The sequence below is a fragment of the Solanum pennellii genome, chromosome 8 (genome assembly GCF_001406875.1).
Source record: "Solanum pennellii chromosome 8, SPENNV200".
Classification (NCBI taxonomy): Eukaryota; Viridiplantae; Streptophyta; class Magnoliopsida; order Solanales; family Solanaceae; genus Solanum; species Solanum pennellii.
The window spans coordinates 59363739-59384563 of record NC_028644.1 but is presented as its reverse complement, the minus strand read 5'-3'; the positions used below and the strand labels follow the sequence as shown (position 1 = coordinate 59384563).

The 20825-nt window shown below is 33.0% G+C and overlaps 3 protein-coding genes across 4 annotated transcripts; 1 reads left to right on the top strand and 2 right to left on the bottom strand.

Moving 5' to 3' along the window:
- Nucleotides 1-428: 428 nt before the first annotated feature.
- LOC107028924 (ultraviolet-B receptor UVR8) lies at nt 429-4544 on the bottom strand. The gene is made up of 5 exons (XM_015230169.2): nt 4361-4544; nt 4108-4275; nt 2296-2331; nt 2063-2178; nt 429-1993 (listed from the first exon to the last, which is right to left on the bottom strand). The coding sequence occupies exons 1-5, from the start codon at nt 4452-4454 to the stop codon at nt 686-688; spliced, it is 1722 nt and encodes a 573-aa protein (XP_015085655.1). The 5' UTR covers nt 4455-4544; the 3' UTR covers nt 429-685.
- A 1141-nt stretch (nt 4545-5685) lies between these two features.
- LOC107028065 (mitogen-activated protein kinase kinase kinase 1-like) lies at nt 5686-7037 on the bottom strand. Its single transcript, XM_015229122.2, has 2 exons — nt 6609-7037; nt 5686-6131 (listed from the first exon to the last, which is right to left on the bottom strand). Exons 1-2 carry the CDS (start codon nt 6995-6997, stop codon nt 5804-5806), a joined length of 717 nt encoding a protein of 238 aa, XP_015084608.1. The 5' UTR covers nt 6998-7037; the 3' UTR covers nt 5686-5803.
- A 2116-nt stretch (nt 7038-9153) lies between these two features.
- On the top strand, nt 9154-16034 carry LOC107026936 (peptidyl-tRNA hydrolase 2, mitochondrial). Of its 2 annotated transcripts, none has more exons than XM_015228075.2 (8): nt 9154-9281; nt 9379-9582; nt 11484-11544; nt 11652-11688; nt 12276-12353; nt 12970-13042; nt 15055-15094; nt 15745-16034. In XM_015228075.2, the coding sequence occupies exons 1-8, from the start codon at nt 9243-9245 to the stop codon at nt 15792-15794; spliced, it is 582 nt and encodes a 193-aa protein (XP_015083561.1). In that variant the 5' UTR covers nt 9154-9242; the 3' UTR covers nt 15795-16034. The 2 variants fall into 2 exon arrangements, with proteins under 2 accessions (XP_015083561.1, XP_015083560.1); XM_015228074.2 differs by having other exon boundaries at nt 9160-9281; nt 9376-9582.
- Nucleotides 16035-20825: the final 4791 nt, after the last annotated feature.

Genomic DNA, 20825 nt, shown 5'->3' with positions numbered 1-20825 from the left:
TCAGTTAAACTAAAATCACAGAAATTAGAACCAAGGGAGTACATTATGCATCCTTGCAAATATCCATTGCATTATAATCCTAGCGAGATTATGAGTGTATAGGACCTCGTGGTATTTTCTTTATCAGTGTATTTTTGTAGTATTAGGATATACGAGATACCACTATTTAGCACCAAAATACATATTTCAAATTTTTGTTTTTTTCTCACTCAGCCCAAAAATGTATAGATTTCACTTGCATTTTTCTGAAATGATTCTACTGTCATACGTACAAATAGTAGTTGATTCTACTGTCATGTGCTATAAACTACTTTCATGTCCAAAAGCTCAACCAAAGTTTATTAACCGGAGTTTGGATGAGCAAAAATATCATCCAACTTCTAAGCTTGATAGAACACTGCTTTTAATATACTCAGGAGTTCTTTCTATACTGAAATGTGAAAAGAACCAGGACAATATAATTATATCAATAAAACTACAACACTCTAATTATTATTTCTTCACAACTAACTACTACTTACAATCATCAAGAGGTTCATCTGTAATAGGGAACTACTTTCCATCTCTCTGTTTTACATATGGATAAGTAATAAATATATGAAGGCATTTTTTATAACATGCACAACCAAGGAAATACCTGACTCAAGGTAACGCAAACTTAAATTTGACACAAAAGCATTCGACGTTACTTGTTTCGTTGAGTGGATTCTGAAGGCAAAGAACTTTGAGACTCCAGTAATATCTCCTGAATCCGTTTCTTCAACAGTTTATCTTTGACACCTGCTAGCATACTACGATAAAACATCTCCAGGCGGACAAGCTTTCCACGATCCAAGGACTCCAACATGTTTTCCCACTCCTTTGCAATGTCAAATGAACCTCCACCGCGTAATGAGGCTGGCATATCTCGCTCTTCAAAAGGTTTCCCAAAGGTGGCACCATGAAGAATGCTAGCATACCTTTCCATTAGAGAGAGTTTCGACTGAAGAAGCTTTACATCCTCTGCTGCCATAGACAGCTTCCTCTCCAATTCTATCACATCTTCAGTTTTCTTTTCTGCACCACTTTTATCGCTACCATCTTTCACACTCTGTTCTCTAAAATCTGCATCTAGAGGTGGCCACAGTGCCATAGTTGGAGAGTAGCAATCAATCATCTTACCATTTCCAAGGACACCACTCCATCCTCTACCCCAAGACCACATCTTATATCCAGCACCTGCCAGAAGAATAGTATGGGCAGCACCACAGACAACTTGAACAGGTTCTGGAAATTTAGGCCCATATAGCCCAGAACAGGGAATCAACAGAGGAAGAATTGCATCACCTGCATCAGGTCCACTATAACTTGCTTCAGGGCATAGGCCAAGGCCTTTCTCCATTCCCCATGACCACACATCTCCAGCAGAAGAGACAACACTTGTGTGAAACAAACCACAGTCAACAGAAATAAGAAACGCATTCCGCGGTAACCCTTTCACTGGTTCAGGAGACAACGTACTTTGGGTTGTCCCTTGACCTAATTGCCCATTATCTCCCTGGCCAAATGTCCAGCATACACTTTCTAATGTATCACTTGGACTTCTCTGAGCTAGTAAAGCAGTGTGAAAAGCTCCACATGCAACCTCATACACTGTCCAAGGCGCATCTGAATTGAAGGGCTCAATAACTTCAGGATACTGTCTGCTTTGCCTGTCTCCCAAGCCTAACTGACCATGGCTGTTGCCACCCCAAGAATAACAAAGAAGATCACTCCCTTTATAAACCTCCCCAGCAGTGACTAATGCCACAACATGCTCATTTCCACATGCCACCTTAACAACTGTGTGTCCATGGAAATTCCAGATAGGTATTGGGTTGCAACTGCTAGTAAGAGAAAATTCACTCTCCATAGACTTGCCTTTCTGTGGTTCAGGAAAATTACCCCACATCCATAGAGATCCAAGATCATCAATTGCTGCTGACATCATTCCACCACCTTTAACCGAGGAAATCTACAGGAGAAAACAGAATTAGCCCTTGAATTTCAACCTATTTCCTCACTAATTTCAACTTGTTCGTACCATCAGTTTCTTTCTCTCTGAGCCACTAGCTGATGAATTGGGGGAACCTAACTCAAGGAATCCCTCCAATAAATGAGGAACCAAGGAATTTTCTCCGTCAAAACCAAGTTGTCCATCCACAAGGTAGTCAAGGAAAAGAATGATTAATAGCACATGCACAAGACAATTGCAAAGTCAATAAGTTCAAGCACATGATACTAAACGTATAACTCAAGGAATCTCTCAAAGGATACAGACATTGTATCCCCAGCCCCATACTGATCCATCATCTGTGAAAACAAAGAAAAGTCAAATAAAGAGGAGGAAGGAAAACAGTGCCTGGGAGTTCAAGATAATTAACACTTTTCCTTGTAAACAGCACAGTTGCTCTTCTTAGTATCAGCATTCTTAGTAAGCCAAAAATTGCAACTACATGAATGTTATTGTTACACCTTCACATATAAGAACAAACCTCATGGTACCATTATTTTAGCATCTTGGATAAAGGCATAAAGCAAGCAAATAACCAGAAGATGAGGGCATAGTGCTCTGAGAAAATTGTCTTAAAATATAAATGCTTTCAATCCCCTACTGTATTACTGATGAACGTTCACAGAGGTCTTACCTGCCCGTAGTTGAAGAAAAGAATGAAAGCAAATCATTGCAAACAGCAATACCCTTGAGAGCCGAAAATTCTGTTTCCTGATTTCTTTTCCCTGAACTGCTTCCGTCATTCGAAACATGACAGGAAGCACCTTTTGGTGTTACTCCAATTAAGATCACCTTATCTTCAGAATGGCATGACATTTGAATCACCCTCTATTCATTTGACTTGGATAAACTTAGCTTATTTGAGTCTTAAAAGAAGAGTGAACTCTGTTGAATCCTCCAAAATGGGTTAGGTAGTTAGATTAAACCCATAGGTCATGTCAACTTACTTAATATGTATATCTTTTCAGTTTGTTCATGAGTGAATTAGCAGCAATCAGTCTAATTCATGGTAGAAACCTTGAAACTATAATACTTCTCCCTTCGTCTCAATTTATGTTATAGTGTTTCACTGGACAGAGTTTAAAAAATTAACAAGACTTTTGACATGATAAATATATGCCACTAATATCATTTTAAATGAGTGGAGGTGAGAATTCTCAGTGTCTTTTCATTACAGGATTGCTAAGATTAAGTAGTTTCAAAAAAGAGATGTATCATTTCTTTTTGGGACAGATTAAAAAGGGATGTTTCCCATTAAATGAGAAATGTGAGTAATATTAAGGACTCTATCGAGAAATTTGCTAATAAATGGTACAGTGGAAGATAAAACACAATACTTTCATCGATGCAGTGTTCCAAACTGCTACATCATTTATGGAAGAGCACCAACTCTGATGCGCTAATAGATTATTGAGTTGTGGTAAATGGTAACACGGGTGTTAGGTTGTGGAGCCTGATTAATATATATAACTGTTTACGCGGTTTATTAATATAAATATACCCCACCGCCGTGGAAGTTTACTCACGGGGTGTTACCACGAAATATTGGGTTTTCTCTTTCTCTAGATATCTCATCTCTTTCTCTTAAAAGTTGTTGTGTTCTTAATTCATCAAGTGTGTGTGCGTGAATTCGATCCTAACAACGGGGCCATAATAACTATGCCCCGTGTTTGGTAAAACTCACAACTATTCGTTTTATCCTCTCTCTCTCTCTCTCTATATATATATATATATATATATATGTATGTGTGTGTTAAAAGCAAGTACAGATAAAGCTACGTAATTTCAAAACCATAATCTTAATTCAGAACCAACATCGTCTAAATTATAGATCCACCACTACACATTTCATAGAGCAAATGAACTACAATTCTGAAATAGAACACAACAATCCAATCCCATAGCTTCATATCTAGAAGCAACAAAAAAAATCAATTCTAGTGACAAATGAAATGGGTATAGCCCGCCCTAGATTACACTTCCACATAGATAACTTCAACATTTCATTTTCCAATCAAATAAATTATTTTTTTAAAAAAAGTTGGAACAAATTGAAATCATTTCAAATAGTTAACCTGAAAAGGCAAGACTGTGATAAGCACCAGCTGCAATAGCAACAATCTTTACCCTTTTATCTCCATCAGAATCAAAGTTGATTCGGGCCGGGAATAAGTGGTCAGTTTCAGAAGCAGTACCAAGTCGACCGAATGTTCCTCTTCCCCAAGAATACACATCCCCATTTGCTACCATTTGCAAGAAAAAATAATTTAATTTTAAGATAATATTGGTTTAAGAATAAAAGGGTAAGTAGAAAAGATGTTTGTTTACCAGTTAGAGCAAGTGTATGAGCTTCGCCGGCGGCAAGTGCTATGATTTTGTTGAACAAGTTGCCGGATCCTGATGATTCCACTTCCTCCGCCATTTTCTTCTGCTCAACAGGTATTTTACTCGCAGATATTTATCTCTGATTTTTTAGCAATGATTTGTTACTCCCATACTTCCAAATATGGGACTCACTTTATTTTAATTTTATGATTTTTAATATTTCACTTCAAAAATTAAAATAGAAAGAAGTTATTAAATTGTTTTGAAACGCACTAAAATAGACGCAGGATAAACCATTGAAATAAACGGATTATTTTATATATGTGTAAAATTTAATATTTTTAAACGATTTTTATAGGATTATGGTAGAGTGCTAACACCCATTCAATCTTAATAGAGGTTTCAGATTTGAGTCTACACAGAAAAATGTTTTGGATAATTTTATTTGCTTTAAAATAAATAAAGAGTAGAAGATAAAAGAAGCTCGTTTGATGTGAGGGATAAGAATAAATAGTCTTGGGATAAAAATAAAATAGTCTTGGGATATACTCTATCCGTCCATTTTTATTTGTCATGTTGCGTTTTTTGAAAGTTAATTTGATTAATTCTCAAAGTTAAATTAAATTACTTTAATTTGAAAGTTTAAACAAAAAAATTAGATATTAAAAAACTATATGAAAAGTATTATAAATTGCAATTTTTTGCATCTCAATATGAAGAAAAAAATACATCTTAAAATGTTAGTCAAAACTCTTATACTTTGACTCTAAAAATAGAAATCATAACAAATGATAGTGACGGAGTGAATATTTAGACGTCTTGTTTGGGATAATTTATCCCACCATTTATAGCATAGTGATGAAATAAGTTATCCTAGAATAACTAAGTCCATAATTTTGGAATAACTAATTTCCAACCAAACGAAATGATGTAATTTTCTGAAAGTACATGATACTGACATGGGAATTAAGGAATTTAGAATATTATTTAATGGAAAAAACTTACATGTACCGAATGTTTATATCAATTCAATACATATATGTCATGTGTTTAAATTTATTATTCATTTCACTTAACTTTAATTAATTAATATGTATTTTATTTTATTAAATCATATAATAATAAAAATTATATTAATGTGATGTAAACAACCAATGCGAATAAATTTTTTCGTTATTCAATTAATGTGTGAATATGGCATAAGGACACCAAGAAATATAGTTGATTGGATACAATAATTTATAATCATTTTATGGTAATTAAGATTGAATATAAGGTTTCAGGTAAGTAGAATTAACAACTTACTAAAATCATACTAACACACCAAATTTAAAATGTCTTTAGCCTTGAATATATATGTACATACTTTTGTAGTTATATACAATTAACACAAACATTAATTGCAAGTGATCATGAAACCCTAAAATAATTATGGAAAGGACCTAGCTAACTCCCACAATGACTTTGCCTATCTTCCACTTGCATGTCATCATCATAAGCAGATAAATTCAAATACTTGTCTTGTTGCTCAGAATTAGCCCTCAAATCCCTCCATCTTGCTCTACATATCACACACTTCATTGATCTCCTTCTGTTACTTCTCTTCCATGCCATCAAACATTCTTCATGTAATGGATTCTTACAAGTACCACAAATTCCCACTCTTTCTTCCTTGTTCATTTCTTCCAAACATATAGGACATGTTACACCCTTCTCTATCTCTATTTTCAAAACTGAACTTTTTGACCGTTCTTGAAAAAATAACTGGTGGAACCTGTTGAGACATAATATAATTAAATAACTAAAACTATGTATATGCTATTCATTTTTAGATATTATGATCACATACTATAACTTGATATGGTATTAGAACAGATAAAATATGGGATTTTCGATGGAAAATCTGTGGAAAATGTTGTTGATGAGGCAATTTCATATGAATATTCATATGTTTTTTGTTCGAGTCCTGAAATTAGCCATTGATTTTTGCGTCAGGACAAATTGCTTGCATTGCACCCTGCCTTTATGTGTAATCATTCCCCGAAGCCCTGCATGACCACAAAATGCATGTTTTGTGCACTCGACTACCCTTTAATTAATTAAAACAGACAACATAGATCCTAAAGTTGATAAATTTCACTTCAAAAGAATTAACATTCACATATTTGGTCCATGAACCTAGACATCATAATAGATCCGTTGAGACATAATATAATTAAATAATTAAAAGTTGTGCTCGTGCATGTCTAACCTTTCTCGAACATTAGGGTTTGCTAGTGATTCAGTTGATATAGGTAAGCTAAGAAGGCGTTGGAGCTCGCATGGCCTAAGAGTTCGCCGGAGAAGACACATGTCATCAACTGAGACACCCAATACACGGATGAACACGAATAGTATGTGTTTACATGGGGCGGTTCGATCAGGGCAACTGCATGATGGGGTGGTGGAGAGATTAACAGTGTATACATTACCGGTTGCACCTAAGATAAAGAAAGTGGTGTCGTAATGGTGGAGGAGGCGGAGATGGTGGCTTACTGCACGGATAATTCTGTCCGCGAGTGGTTGTGTTGGCATCAAATGGCGGCGATGGTGATGGTGGTGGTGATTGGAAGGGGTGGAACTAGATCCAATGGATTCCATTTTTGGAAAGTTAGAGAAAAAGTAATTATTGGAATTTGGATTTGTTATGTTTTGTAGGAAAAGGAAAAGTGATAAAGATATATTCTTTGTAGAGTTGTGAGGATAAGTTAGGTACCTTTGACTTGGTTCTTTCTATTTCTATTAAAGGCACGTCATGTATGTACCAAATTCCAAAAGGAAAACATGACTTGTAACTTCTCTTGTAGTGAAATTAATAGTGGATCAAGAAAGTAAAAATGTGGACAAAAATAAGAAATTCGTCTTTCGGGATTACTCAGTTGATTTGAACGGTGGTCATCCATCCGGAATCAATATCCCTCAATGCCTTCTGCTGGGATATATACTATTAACTATATGTTTTATATAATATTTATTATAGAATAATTATTTATTCAGTTTTAATAGATCATATATTCGTTTATGGTGTATGTTTACTTAAATGGTAGATGATTTAGTGCATAGAGTTTAAACTTATACACAGGGGATTAATCATCGATTCTTATAAATATATATTTTTTTCACAATCTAAGATGAAATTTGGACATGTTACAATTGTAGCACAAAAATGATCAAGATTATATGTAGTTTATCTTGATTATGGAAAGATACAGTTCCAGTTTCTTGTGTTAGTGCAATTTGTATGTATTGAAAGGGATCGAGTAGAGATAGTTATTTTAGACTGACTGAAAAAAGTATATTTTCTGAACTATTAAATGTACGTATATTCTTAAATCCTGATATAACTATTATGATCTATATATGTTAATTATCGTTTTGATTTATTAAAAGGTGAGATTCTGACATGAGTCAATATGCGCGGTAGATTGGACGATAATAATATATATTGGTGAAATAATAGGTTGGTTGACTGAATCCATGTCTCGATATAGGGATTGATCATATGCCTTTTTAAAAAGCTTATAAGTTTTCATCGTGTCAAACTTTACAAGTGAATTTATGAATTCGACACATGAAATAAGTTAATCAATGCTCTAGAGGAAACTAGTTTTTGAATTAAATTCGTCAGTAATTTTATTTATTGATTAATATCTATAATCTTAACATGGGGAATTACATGTGTTAATTGGGAATTTCAAAATAAAAGTACAATTACGAATTTCTAGTTGAATGTTTTATAATTTATCATGATAAGAATAATTCAAATTAATTATTTGAAATTATTTCAATAAATAAAAAGCCTCAGTAACTAATTATGTGGTCCATAGTATGTTCATATTTAACTAGAACTCAGATCTATTCTAAGGGGAAAAGGGAGTATGTGTCTTTCTTCAAGGAAAGAGAGAAGTACATGTCTTTTTCTATGGTAAGTAGGTGTTTGGACATGCGATTTTACGTTGATTCCATCTCATGATTTCATATCATGAGATGTGATTTCATATTCTCCAAAAATCATGATATGGAATCATATGAGAATACCATATCATGATTTGAGATATTTAATACAAAAATTGATCCACAAATTTATATTTTGTTAAAATAACCTCACATTTATATATACTAACAATTTATTTCACATGTAAATAAAATTTAAAATCACATCATTACTTTTTAAAATTTATTATTTTCACCAACATAAATTTTGTTATTCTCACCAACACATAGTCACTTTAACTCAATAATAAATTTTATGTCGGTGAGAAAAATAAATTTATAAAACTAATGGTATGATTATAAATTTTATTTACATATGATATAAATAGTTATGAGATATAAATGTGAGGTTGTTTTAACAAAATATAAATTTGTGGATCAATTTTTGTATTAAAAATATCTCAAATCATCATATGATATTCTCATATGATTCCATATCACGGTCTTTGGAGAATATGAAATTCCAGCTCATGATATGGAATCTTGAGATGGAACTAGCGCAAAAATCACATATTCAAACGCTGATTATATATCGTAATATGATATCGCATGATCAAACGCATACTAAAACTTTGTATCTTGAAATACGTATTTAATCCTTCAACGAAATACTCCTCAATTATTCTTAACTATTAATTGTTGTAATTTTTTTAAATACTTTTCTTATATTTATTTTATTATTTCAATTAATTAAATACTATCTTTATTATTTACTTTTTATTTTTATCTTTTAAAAAGAAATAGATAAAAATGACATGGTCATACTTTTGTGTTCCAGTAAATTTCTCAGCCCCATCACTACTCATCTTCTTCTTCTTCTTCTTCTTTTTTTCTCTCAAACAACCAAAGCTCAATGCGTATCTTCGATAGCACTTCCAATTCTACAAAGAAGGTACTTTTCAATTTTGGGTATTATTATTAATTTCAATGTAACTTTACTTGTTTCTGTAATTTAATGCTGAGAAAAAAGAACTAATTAATGGCAGCAGAAGGAGGAAAAAGAATGGTTAGGTGCAAGTTTCAAGCCAGAGAATTTTATTCCAGGAATTGTAATTGGCTTCATTATTGGGTTATTGTTGGATTTGTCAAAACCCTCCAAAAGTAATACTTTGAAGAAGACAAGTAATTTGTTGAACAGAAATCAACCTGAAAAGATTTTAACCCCAGCTAAGGCTGATGAAGAGCTCAAAATGGTTTGTTTAATTCCTTCTTCTTTTCGATTTTATCCCTAATTCTTGGAATTAGTATTTGTTTAATTTTGTAAACACTTTATTTGTTCAGTTCAGGTAGAGTGTAGTTCTTAGAGTTGATTTCTGGTATGGTCAGTCAATTAATAGTAATGGTTTTTCCTCTGTCCCTCCGTGTGTTGGGTAGAAACACTTTTTAGGGACATAAAATAAGCAAGACACTTAAATTGAGACAGATTGAGTAATTCAAAAAGTAACTTTTTTAAAAAAAAAAAAAATCAAGAAGAAACAATCAGTTTTTGAGATAATAACTATTAGTTGAGTGTCTTGAAAGCTTAACTCAGATTTTTCACTTCTATCTGTGCATTTTTATTACTATTGGGGTTTGTAGTAATACTTATACTGAAAGGACATACAATTGAACAAGGGATAAAGTGAATTCTCTGATAAGTATGTTATGATAAAATAAATAGGCAGATAATAGGATTAATAGTTTTCAGAGGATTAGTCACTTTCTAAAGGAAAAAAAGGAGTATTTAGTTGTAAAGGTTCTAACCTTTTAAAGTATATTCTGGTTGCCTTCATAATGCAAAATAAAATTGGATAGGTAAGAATCGTTGGGTGATACTAACAACAAAAAACCCAGCGTTATCACGCTAGTGGGGTTTGGGGAGGGTAAGATGTATGCAACCTTCCCCTACCTTTCTTTATGGAGTAGAGAGGTGGTTTCTAATTGAGCCTTGACAACTCTCTTCCTTTATCGGGGCTTGGGACCGGCATGAGCAAGCTCGCATAAATGGAGTTAAATATTATTGGGTGATTCTAGTGAGTGGAAATCTCTGTGCATTCAAAATATTGCTAAACTGTATTATATTAGTAACTTTTGACTAGGATATAACTGTTCAGCCAAAATCTTTTCCTATGAACTCTTTCAACAATAATGAATTTTCAGGCTTTGGAAATAAGTTAACTATCAGATACCCTTATAAAAGTTTGTAACTATATTGCTGAAACCGAGGTGGGAAAATCTTCAATTTTGATGCCTAGCACTAGAGATACTTCAACGTTGTTGCTCAGCTTCTTGAAAATTAATAGGGAGCATGTACATTTTTGAGGGATTGAAAATTGTCATCTTCACCAAACACTTCGCCCAGAAAGTAAATTGAACTTTACTTTAAGAAAAAAACAAGGTAACTTCAGCACGGTAAAGAAATGGATCATGAGCTTAGCTCAATCCCGAAAGCTAGTTCATGAGGAAAGATTGTCCAAATCCATACAAAGAGTCTAACTTCGCCTCATCTCCGTACTGGACATCTGGTATGTAGACAATTTTATGGGGGCCTAACTAGTGTTGCCCCCCCTTCCCCCCTCTTTTGACATATGATTTTGGCTATAACCTATGAGAATGGGAGGTGGCACAAAGGCAATTGCCATTCATGTAATTTAGTTTTCCTAGACAAAAGGAGGAACCTTGTTTATTACTCTATATCGTGTTTCCTTATCTTGAAAACACTAGAATCCAGATTTTTTCCCTTTTAAGTTGTGTATGCGCTAGATACTGTGTGTTTACTATATTCTTCTTTTTTTTTCTTACAAAATTAGATACTGCATTGACCTCATCATATATTTTATTGTTTTATAAAATATATTGTTGTTGTTTTATTGCATGTTGAACATTTTGGTACTCGATCCCCCCATCCTTACTCATTCTACGCACACACTCAGTCCCCCTCTGTATTCACACACACACAATCGTATAAGGAAAAAGAAATTGATGTTGGATCCTTCTTGTCATCATCGAAACATATGTAGTGATACTTGTTGGTCTAAGTATATGTTTTTGATGTCTCTATGTTGAATAGATTTCTACAAATGCTATTTTATGACCTTGAGATATTTAATAACAGGTATTAGTTGTCAGACAAGACCTGAAAATGGCACAAGGAAAAGTTGCATCTCAGTGTGCTCGTAAGGAACCTCTAGCATTTTGATGTTTCAATTGTTCCATATTATTCAAGTTTCTCATGATGTTTTCGTGGTCTGTGTCAATTTAACGGCTTAATTAAACGACGCAGATGCTGCTACTGGCATGTATGCAGACCTTATGCAAAGGTATCTCTACAAGGATTATGCTCTACTGCTGAGAACAATCAAAGACATTAACCCTGAGTGTCATTTTCCATAGAAAGGACGGGCAGAACTAAGTAGTTTTACAGTTACACCAACCGCATTGGCTCTTAAGCTCCTTGCTGGTGACGTGCAGCTACAAAATTCCATTTCAGTGTGTTTGTTATTAAACTTGGAACTTCATTGTCTTGAGATCCCACTCCCGAGGAGCGTTCTTCTGTTAGATGAAAAAACTACACTATGTCCTGACCCTCCGCAAGCCCCTACAGTATCTGATCCGAATTACGCATTTCTACTCCCATGTGCTTAAATTTTATGCATGTCAATATATGAAAATACGGAAATCTTTTGCTGGGAAAAAAATCTTTTCCTTTAGAGCTTTATTATTCTCAAGCCATAAAAAAAAAGAGCTGTATTGTTCCCATCAAGTATCCAAGAAAGTATTTGACCTGTAACAACCCGAGGACCCCATTTGTTTTGAAGATTGCCAGTTTGTTGTTTTTTCTTTTTTACTATAAAGATATGAAGTGGCATTGTTTGATAATTTATTTTGATTGAATTACCTAATGCAGTGATCGGTATCTTTTGAGGCGATGGGAGCAATGTGGACAGCCCAAAATAGTTGTTACCTGCAAGAATCAGCAAGAAATGTAAGCTGGTGATCCTACTCTATGTTTCTCTGTCCATAGACAGAACCAGCGCGCGTGCCTACTTGTGAAGAATGTGTCATCATCTTTTGAAGAATGATTGGAACTGTTTTATAAATTACACATTACTTAGTGCCAAACAAGTTGAGGGCCGGTGTATGAATCAAAGTGTTATCAAAAGCAAAAAACACTAAAAAGCTCTAAAGTCCATGGGGCTTTAAGTGCGAAGCGCAGATAAAGCATGAGTTTTAATAATAAAAGGCGGAAAGGGAGAAAAAAATACAAATATATGTATTTAGTCCAAGACTAATAATTTATAAACATGAATGTCAAATTTATGCACAAAGGAATTGAAAAATAATTACATAAAGTGATATATCAATTGTTTGTTGTCATCTCTTCAGAAGAGGTTCATTGGCAAGGAAAGTATGCCTTAGAACCTTGTGACAACATTGAATTGCACATTAAGCAAGGCGACGCCGCTAAACACTCAACACGTTTTGAGCCTCACTTCAGGGATCAAGCACGCTTTTGATAACACTGATGAATCATCACTGACCATGATTCTCCAATTAAGATTGACACTGTTCTTTAATATGTTTGGAAAATGTGCTATTAGGAATAAGTTGAAGGAAGCAGCTGAGGACATTGGGCTTCCAACTTTTGTTGTTGCTGATGCGGGACGTACACAGGTATTCTTCCCAAGGAATAATGTAAAACTGATGATACTTCTGTGAAATATATAAAGAGTATATTAAGAACATGTAGGAGAGAGCTAGGGTTGGCACAGCAGTAGAGTTGTTCTTTAGTAATGTTTCTTCACAATTTTAAATCATGGAAATAAAAGCATCGCAAAATTGTCAGGGGAGGACTGATATATGTCCCACTTTCCACCTACCTCCTCACTACTCGGGGAGAACTTCATTCATGGAATAAGCTATTTTATTCAAAAAAAAAAGTAGTTATAAGACTGAGTTATAGAGAAGAGAAACAGTTTCAAAATACTTACTACTCCCTCCATTTCAAAAATGATGGCCTAGTTTCACTTGGAACGGAGTTTAAGAAAAGAAAGAAGACTTTTTAATTTTGTGGTTCTAAATTAAAGTTATGTTAAATGTACCAAAATACACTTCAATCTTGTGGTCTTAAACATGCCACGTAGAAAGTCAAAGTTAAAGTGTTGCCAAAAAATGAAAGGGGTCATTCATTTTTAAACAGACTAAAAAGGAAATAGAGTCATTCTTTTTTAAACGGAAGCATTATCAGAATCCTGTGAATATTCTATAACATATATGTAAATACAGTAGGTAGCTTGATTTACTCCTATTATAATGAAGTATTGATTTCCGTTTCTTTTTTTTTTTACATGTAAACTTAATTATTTAAACCCCAATAGCTTGAGTAAATAATCAATCAGAGTTCTTTCTCAAACTCTTGTTTTCTCACTTGGTATTAGAGGAACGCATCTCACCCAATGTTGGCCCCCCAAAATTAAAATTGCCTACGCACAAGATGTCTAGCCTTGGGCGTGAGGTGGGGTATTGAAGAATGTGAAAAGTCTCACATTGGTAATGAGATGAGTGGTCTCCTCATAAGGTTTGGGCAATCCTCCTCCCTTTGAGTTAGCTTTGGGGTGTGAGTTAGGCCCAAAACCTAATTTTTCATAGTATTAGAGTTACGTCCATCCCAACTCATGATTTATCGATGTCACGCCTCCCAGATTAAAAATTGTCCAAGTACCAGATGTCTAGTCATGAGCGTGAAGCAGGGTATTATGTCCCACATCGATGGGATGAGGAAAAGTTGAACTACTTATATGGACTTAGACAATTCTCCCCTCATGACTTACTCTCGGTACATATAATTTGTATGCACCAGTTTGAGGGGGTGTTTAAGAATCCCCTAAATATTCTACAACATATATGTATTTACCATAGGTAGCTTGATTTGCTCCTATTATAATTGGGGATTGATTTGTAGTAATTTCCGGTCCTTTTTAGGGAATGTAAACTTAGCTAAATCTCAATAGCTTGAGGGAATAATTAATCAAGTTGAGTTCTCTCTCAAACTGTACAACATATATAGAAGTAAATGATCTATATAAGCGAGATCAACTATTAGGATTAGTAGTTATTAGTATTACACTTACATTAGGTCTGGTGTTTGTTAGGAGACTTTTTAGTCTGTTGATACTTGTATATTCTTGTAGGGGCAAGTGTTGATTAGAGAACTTCTAGTTTTAATGAACTAGCAAATTGCATCAATAGAAAAATTATCTAGTGTTGGAGAGTATATATACGAGTGGTTTATATAAATGATCTAACTAATTTGGGATTAGGCTAGTTAATTGATCCACTAAGAATATCTAGAGACAAGGGTATACTACAGTATCTCTTGTTGGCAGCTCTCATTACAGGCATGTTATCTCATTTTTTGCATTACAGAAGATGAATATGAGGTTGTGATTATGTGGGTTAAGTAGTAAACCTAGAGAGATTCTTATTGAGTTGCTTCTTGAGTAGAGTCCTTTTCATTCTCCTTTTTTTTTGTGTGTGTGGGGACCAAATGGTTCTCTTGCTTGGAAGCTTAATACCAGATGCTACGATTTTACTGCTGCAGGCTGATGGATAACTTCTTGCTTGTTTCCTGTGCGATTGACAGTCCTCAGGACTTGCTTATGTTTTTTTGGAATTTGTATATGCAGGTCGCATCAGGCTCAAGGACAGTTCTTGCAGTTGGACCAGGTATACTTCTGAATTTATTTGTTTATATTCGTATGTTTTTTCCCTTTTTGTTATATTCTAAGGCTTTATAACAAAACTAGCTTGCTATTAATATATTATATGTGGTCATACTTCTACAGCTCTGTTTATTTTCTGATGATACACTTTCCTGTATTTTGTGGTACTGAATTTGTATCAGTTAGACTGTTAGAGTCTGGAAATTTTCAGGTTTTTATCTACGTATAATGCTCGATTCTAATTGGTTATCAAAAGAATGCTCGATTCTAACTAGCCTGTTCTATGGCAATCAAAGTAAACCTCTGCACATCCTAATTGCTCTTGTTTACAGTTGTTTTTTTAAGGTAAAATTCCGTCAATAGATTATAAGATGCTGCCAATTCCACCACTTAACAAAAGAAATATTCGGAAACAACTTGTTTGAGGAATGTTAAGAAATCTTTTCAAGGTATAGAAACCATGGTGCCTTTGATAAAATTAAGTTTTGGATTTGTGCACCTTTCCTACAAATCAAATACTTATGAATTCTATTATTCTTGAGGTTCACTACTATCATTTTGTGAGATAGCATGCTAGCTCGGTTGGTGTTTGCGCACAGCTTGTACTCAAATCCCTTTGGTGCTATGCTCAAAACTTATTTTTCTATTGAGCAGGAAGCAAGTCAGCCGTAGATTCAGTGACCGGGAAGCTGCGCCTGCTTTGATGATATTAATAGCCCCATATCAGATTTGCCATAGTTGTTGACATGAGGAATTGATAGATGTGCTAATATCAAGATAACTAGTTCACTTAGTTCTATTTTATTTCTATTAAATGCAGTACATAAACTTGTTCTTGCCTTTCAGTTTTCAATTTGTATGTATATGTCACTGCTCCATATTATTATTGTCTGCATTTGTTGTCAAAGACATTTCATGCTTCTTAAACAGTATTCATTAAATCATTTCAGGTGTCTAATTTTTTTCATGTTTGGTTTACATTGATTCAAGCATTGTTAACTTAAAATCACTCGACGCCTTCAAAAACTCGTTATCGTTGATATTGAACTTTGCATAATTTACTGGTTAAAAAAATATTGTCTATCGCCCTATTATAGTCAATTTAAAATCTCACTTACTAACCTTCATTTTTCTATAAATTGCATCGAGAATTATATCATTGTCCAATGTAACACAATGGACTATGATAAATAACTATAATGAGCATTATTGTCATCACGAGTGATTTCACTGTCCTAAATCAGTACTTTCTTTGTCTCATTTTATATGATTTTTTATTTAGTTAATTTAAAGAAAAAATGGCATATTTCTATGTTTAGTAGTAATATAACTTTAAAGTACATATTTTATCCTTAATGAAATGGTTTCTAGTCGTGTAAATATCTATGATTTATTTTAGATCATAAGTTTCAAAAGTCTTTTTAAAAATTTTATGCCAAGTAATACTTATATAAATTGGGATCAAGGGAGTAGAATACTCATTTCGCATTTTTTAATACAAAAAAATCTTTAAAATATAATACTCCCTCCGTTTGAAAAAGAATGATCTCCTTTTTTCTTAGTCTGTTTAAAAAAGAGTGACTTTTTTCTTTTATTTTGTAACAACTAGGGGTGTACATGACCGGATTGATTTGTATTTTTCAAATATTAAACCAAACCATTTATTTCGGATTTTTGAATTTTTACAAACCAAACCAAAAACCATTAAAACTCAGGTTTTTCAATTTCAGGTTTTTTTCAGGTTTCTTCAAGTTTATTCAGATTTTTTCTGTAAAGTATTCATACAAACATATAATTTACTTGTGCTTCAAATATTTTTTTAATCCTACCAAAATGCAACTATCTAAGTTATTTCTCAAGAAAATAACACAAAATATGATATGATTAATGACACTAAAATATCCAACAAAAAAATAAATAATAAAAATCACGTAAAATAAATATTGATCATAATTTAAAGTACTAAATCATACTAAAATAAGTTTATTAAGTATTTGTTACATGACTAAATATTAAAAGAAAATAAAATTAGATCATGTATTTTAATTGTCTAGATTTAATGTAAAACTAAAAAACAAATATTCAATATTATTGTCATTCTTAGTGTTGAATTGATTTTCTTTTTGCATTACTATTAATATGATTTTTATTTAAACTTTATTATAATTACCAACATGTATGGACTATAATCTTTATTAGATCATTAAAGAATTCTAACTTCCAAACATGAAATATATATATTAAAAGATAAAAACTATGAAAAAGTATAAGAAATATTTAAAATTATATCAAAGTAAGTATTTTTGCGTCTAAAATAAAATTTTAAAATTATATATATAATGTCGGGTTGGTTGGTCTCGGGTTGGTTTTTTTTGTTGAAACCAAACCAAACCAAATATAGTCGGGTTTTTTTTTCTAACACCAAACCAAGTCAAACCAAACCACTAGTCGTGTTTTTTTTCTGTTTGACTCGATTTACGGTTTGGTTCGGTTTTTGGTTTGGTTTTGTACTGTAACAACTTTCACGTGGCATGTTTAAGGCTACAAGATTAAAGGGCAATATTGTACATTTGACATAACTTTAATTTAGGACAATATGATCAAAAGTCTTCTTTATTTTTTTTTAACTCCATGTCAAATCAAATTAGACAACTCTTTGTAAAACGAAGGAAGTAATAGATTTAAAAAGTTGATAGAGATTAGAGATAGAGAGTAGAGAGTTGAGAGAGTAGAAAATGAATAGATGATATTGTGATTTAAAAGAATGAAATTTAGGGGTATTTATAAGTAAAAAAATGAAAAGCACTAAGTACAAAATTAAATTACTCTATTGCCCTAAATAAAAATGTTATACACCATCTCATTAATCATTTATTCAATAATATCATACAATAATACACTTTTAATACTGAAGTATTGAATCAAATAAATAAAATCAGTGGCATTAAACAGGTAACTGAAGGGTCTTTTCATCCAATAGTTATTATAGATAATAAGGGGTCATTTGGTAAGGAGTGTAAGAATAATGTCAAATAAAGTGTATTAATAATGCTTGATTTAACCATGCATGTATTAGTTATGCTTGCATTAGTTATACATAAATTATTGGCTTAAGTCATATGCGGCCCCCTAAAGTTGTCTGCATATTTCACTTAGACACCTTAACTTATTATTGTACCTATTGAACACTTAAATCTTAACAAATTTATATCTATTTGACACCAAATGGGAATCAATAAAAATAAAAATATGCGTGCATCTCAAACGCTTATACATAACAAATGGACCACAGAAACGATGACACGTGGCATTTGATTTAATTTAATGAATAACTCTATATAAAAATAATCAAAAAGCAATTTAAAAAACAACAAATTATTTTTAAAATTAATCCACTCCACCCCCATCCCTACCCACCCACCTTTCTTTTTCTTCTTCTTCTTCTCTATCGTAACTATGTGTGGCAGCGGAACCGGTACCTACCGGATTCCGGTCCGGTCCGTCCCGGTCCGGTTCGGTACCGGTTCGGTACCGGTTAGGACCGGAAATTTCCGGTTCCGGAACAGGTACCGGGACGGAATTAGGTAAGTTCCGGAATTTACCGGTTCCGGTAATTACCGGTCCGGTCCGGTCGGTCCGGTTAAAATATTTTTTTTTTAATATAGCCGTTACTAGCCGTTGGGTAACGGCTAGTGGACCCCCCAACGGCTATTTGAATAGAAATTCATCCAATAGGGCCCCTACCCCACCCCTAACTTTTTTAATACCCTAAAGTTTTAAAAATTACACTTTAACCCATTTTTTTACTTATAAATACCCCTAAATTTCATTCTTTTAAATCACAATATCATCTATTCATTTTCTACTCTCTCAACTCTCTACTCTCTATCTCTAATCTCTAATTCTATAATATATAATGTCTTAAATTTCGGTGTTGCCTTACTTGGTCTTTGGAAATTAGATTTGGAGCTTCAAAATTCAATTTTCAACTTTCCACGTTCGGCTTTCGGCGGTCATAAACGTCTATTTTTTTAAGTAGACGTTCGGTACATTCGTTCTAACTTTTATTTTACGTTTCATTTATATTTAAATAATTATTTATTTATTTGTGATTAATTATTTGCATAATTGCATAACATTTTTCGTATTATATTTAATCTCACGTTTAATTTTTTAATATGGATTTCGGCAAAAATATTGTTCAAAAAGGAAAGGGGAAAAAAAGTGCATTAGAGCGTGTAAGAAATATTTGTAACTTTACATCCTCCGATAATGCAAAAACCGGTAGTTCTTCTAAATCAAAAACTAAAAAATCTACTATATTAAGAATAAATACGGATGATTATACACATGTTGATGATACGGTTTTTAATATTGATAGTAATTCAGGATTAGATCCTTATCATGACTATTTACAACGTCGGTTTGGTAATTTTGATGAGGATTTGTCTAGTGATAACGATAATGATATTGATAATTATACTGATACACCTACTTTTTGATGATGATGATGATGAAACTGAGTCACCTCCGACTACTACTACTCCCAGTCCCACTCCCTTTCGTTGTCCTGCCCCAGTTCACCCAGTACATCCTAGGCCTAAGGTAGAACGTGTTAAAAAATCGGTTGTTTTGCAATTTATGACACAAAACGAAGATAAAACACAAGCTATTTGTAATAAATGTAAACATATATTAAATCATAAAACTGTTGGCAAATCTGGCGGGACGGGACATTTGAGTAGTCATTTAATGTCTTGTTGTAAAAATGAATTTTCGCATGCTAAAGCGGTAGCGGAAGCTAAAAAAAATGGTACCCCCCTTCCTGAAAATGTAGGATTAGGCGGCTCTAAAATGGTACAAACACAATTAAATCCGTCTGATGTTTCTGGCTCTAGTTTACTACCTTCATATAGTAGAGAAAAAGATCTTGAAGAACTAGCTAAAATGATATGTGTTATGGGTTTGCCATTTAGTTTTGCTGAAAATCCCGGTTTTATATATTATATTCAAATTGTATATAATTCAAATTTTAAAGGTTTTGCTGGAAATACAATAAAAAAGGTTGTATTTGATTATCATGCACAACATTTTCAATATCTTCGTTGTTTATTTTATTATAATACTTGTAAAATAGCTATTACTTCTGATATGGGTCGTAGTGTAAATGGTAACGATTATTTGACTGTTACTGCACATTGGATTGATGAAAATTGGTATATGCAAAAAAGAATTTTAGGTTATAAATGTTGTCAAATGCAAAAAACCGGTAGTTATATTGCTCAAACTATTTTAGATATTTTACAAAGTTATGGAATATGTGATAAAATAAGTAGTATAACCTTAGATAATGCTTCAAGTAATAATTCTGCTGTTCAATATTTAAAAACTACACTTTGTCCTTTCTATGGTGATAATTATCATATTAGGTGTACTGCACATATATATAATTTGATGGTTAGAGATGGTGTAAATATGTATGATAACGGATGTACGAAAGTTGAAAATGCATGTCATTTTATATTTAAATGTCAAGTTAAGTCTCGACGTAAAGATTTTCAAAATCGCTGTTTTGAAAATAATCTTCCACCTAGAAAAATTCCAAGAACAGTGGCTACTAGATGGAATACTTTAAATGAAATGCTTGTAGTCGCTTATGAATATCGAATACTCTTACAAATGGTTTGGAATGCTCATAATTCTGATATGACATATAGACTAGATGATAATGATTG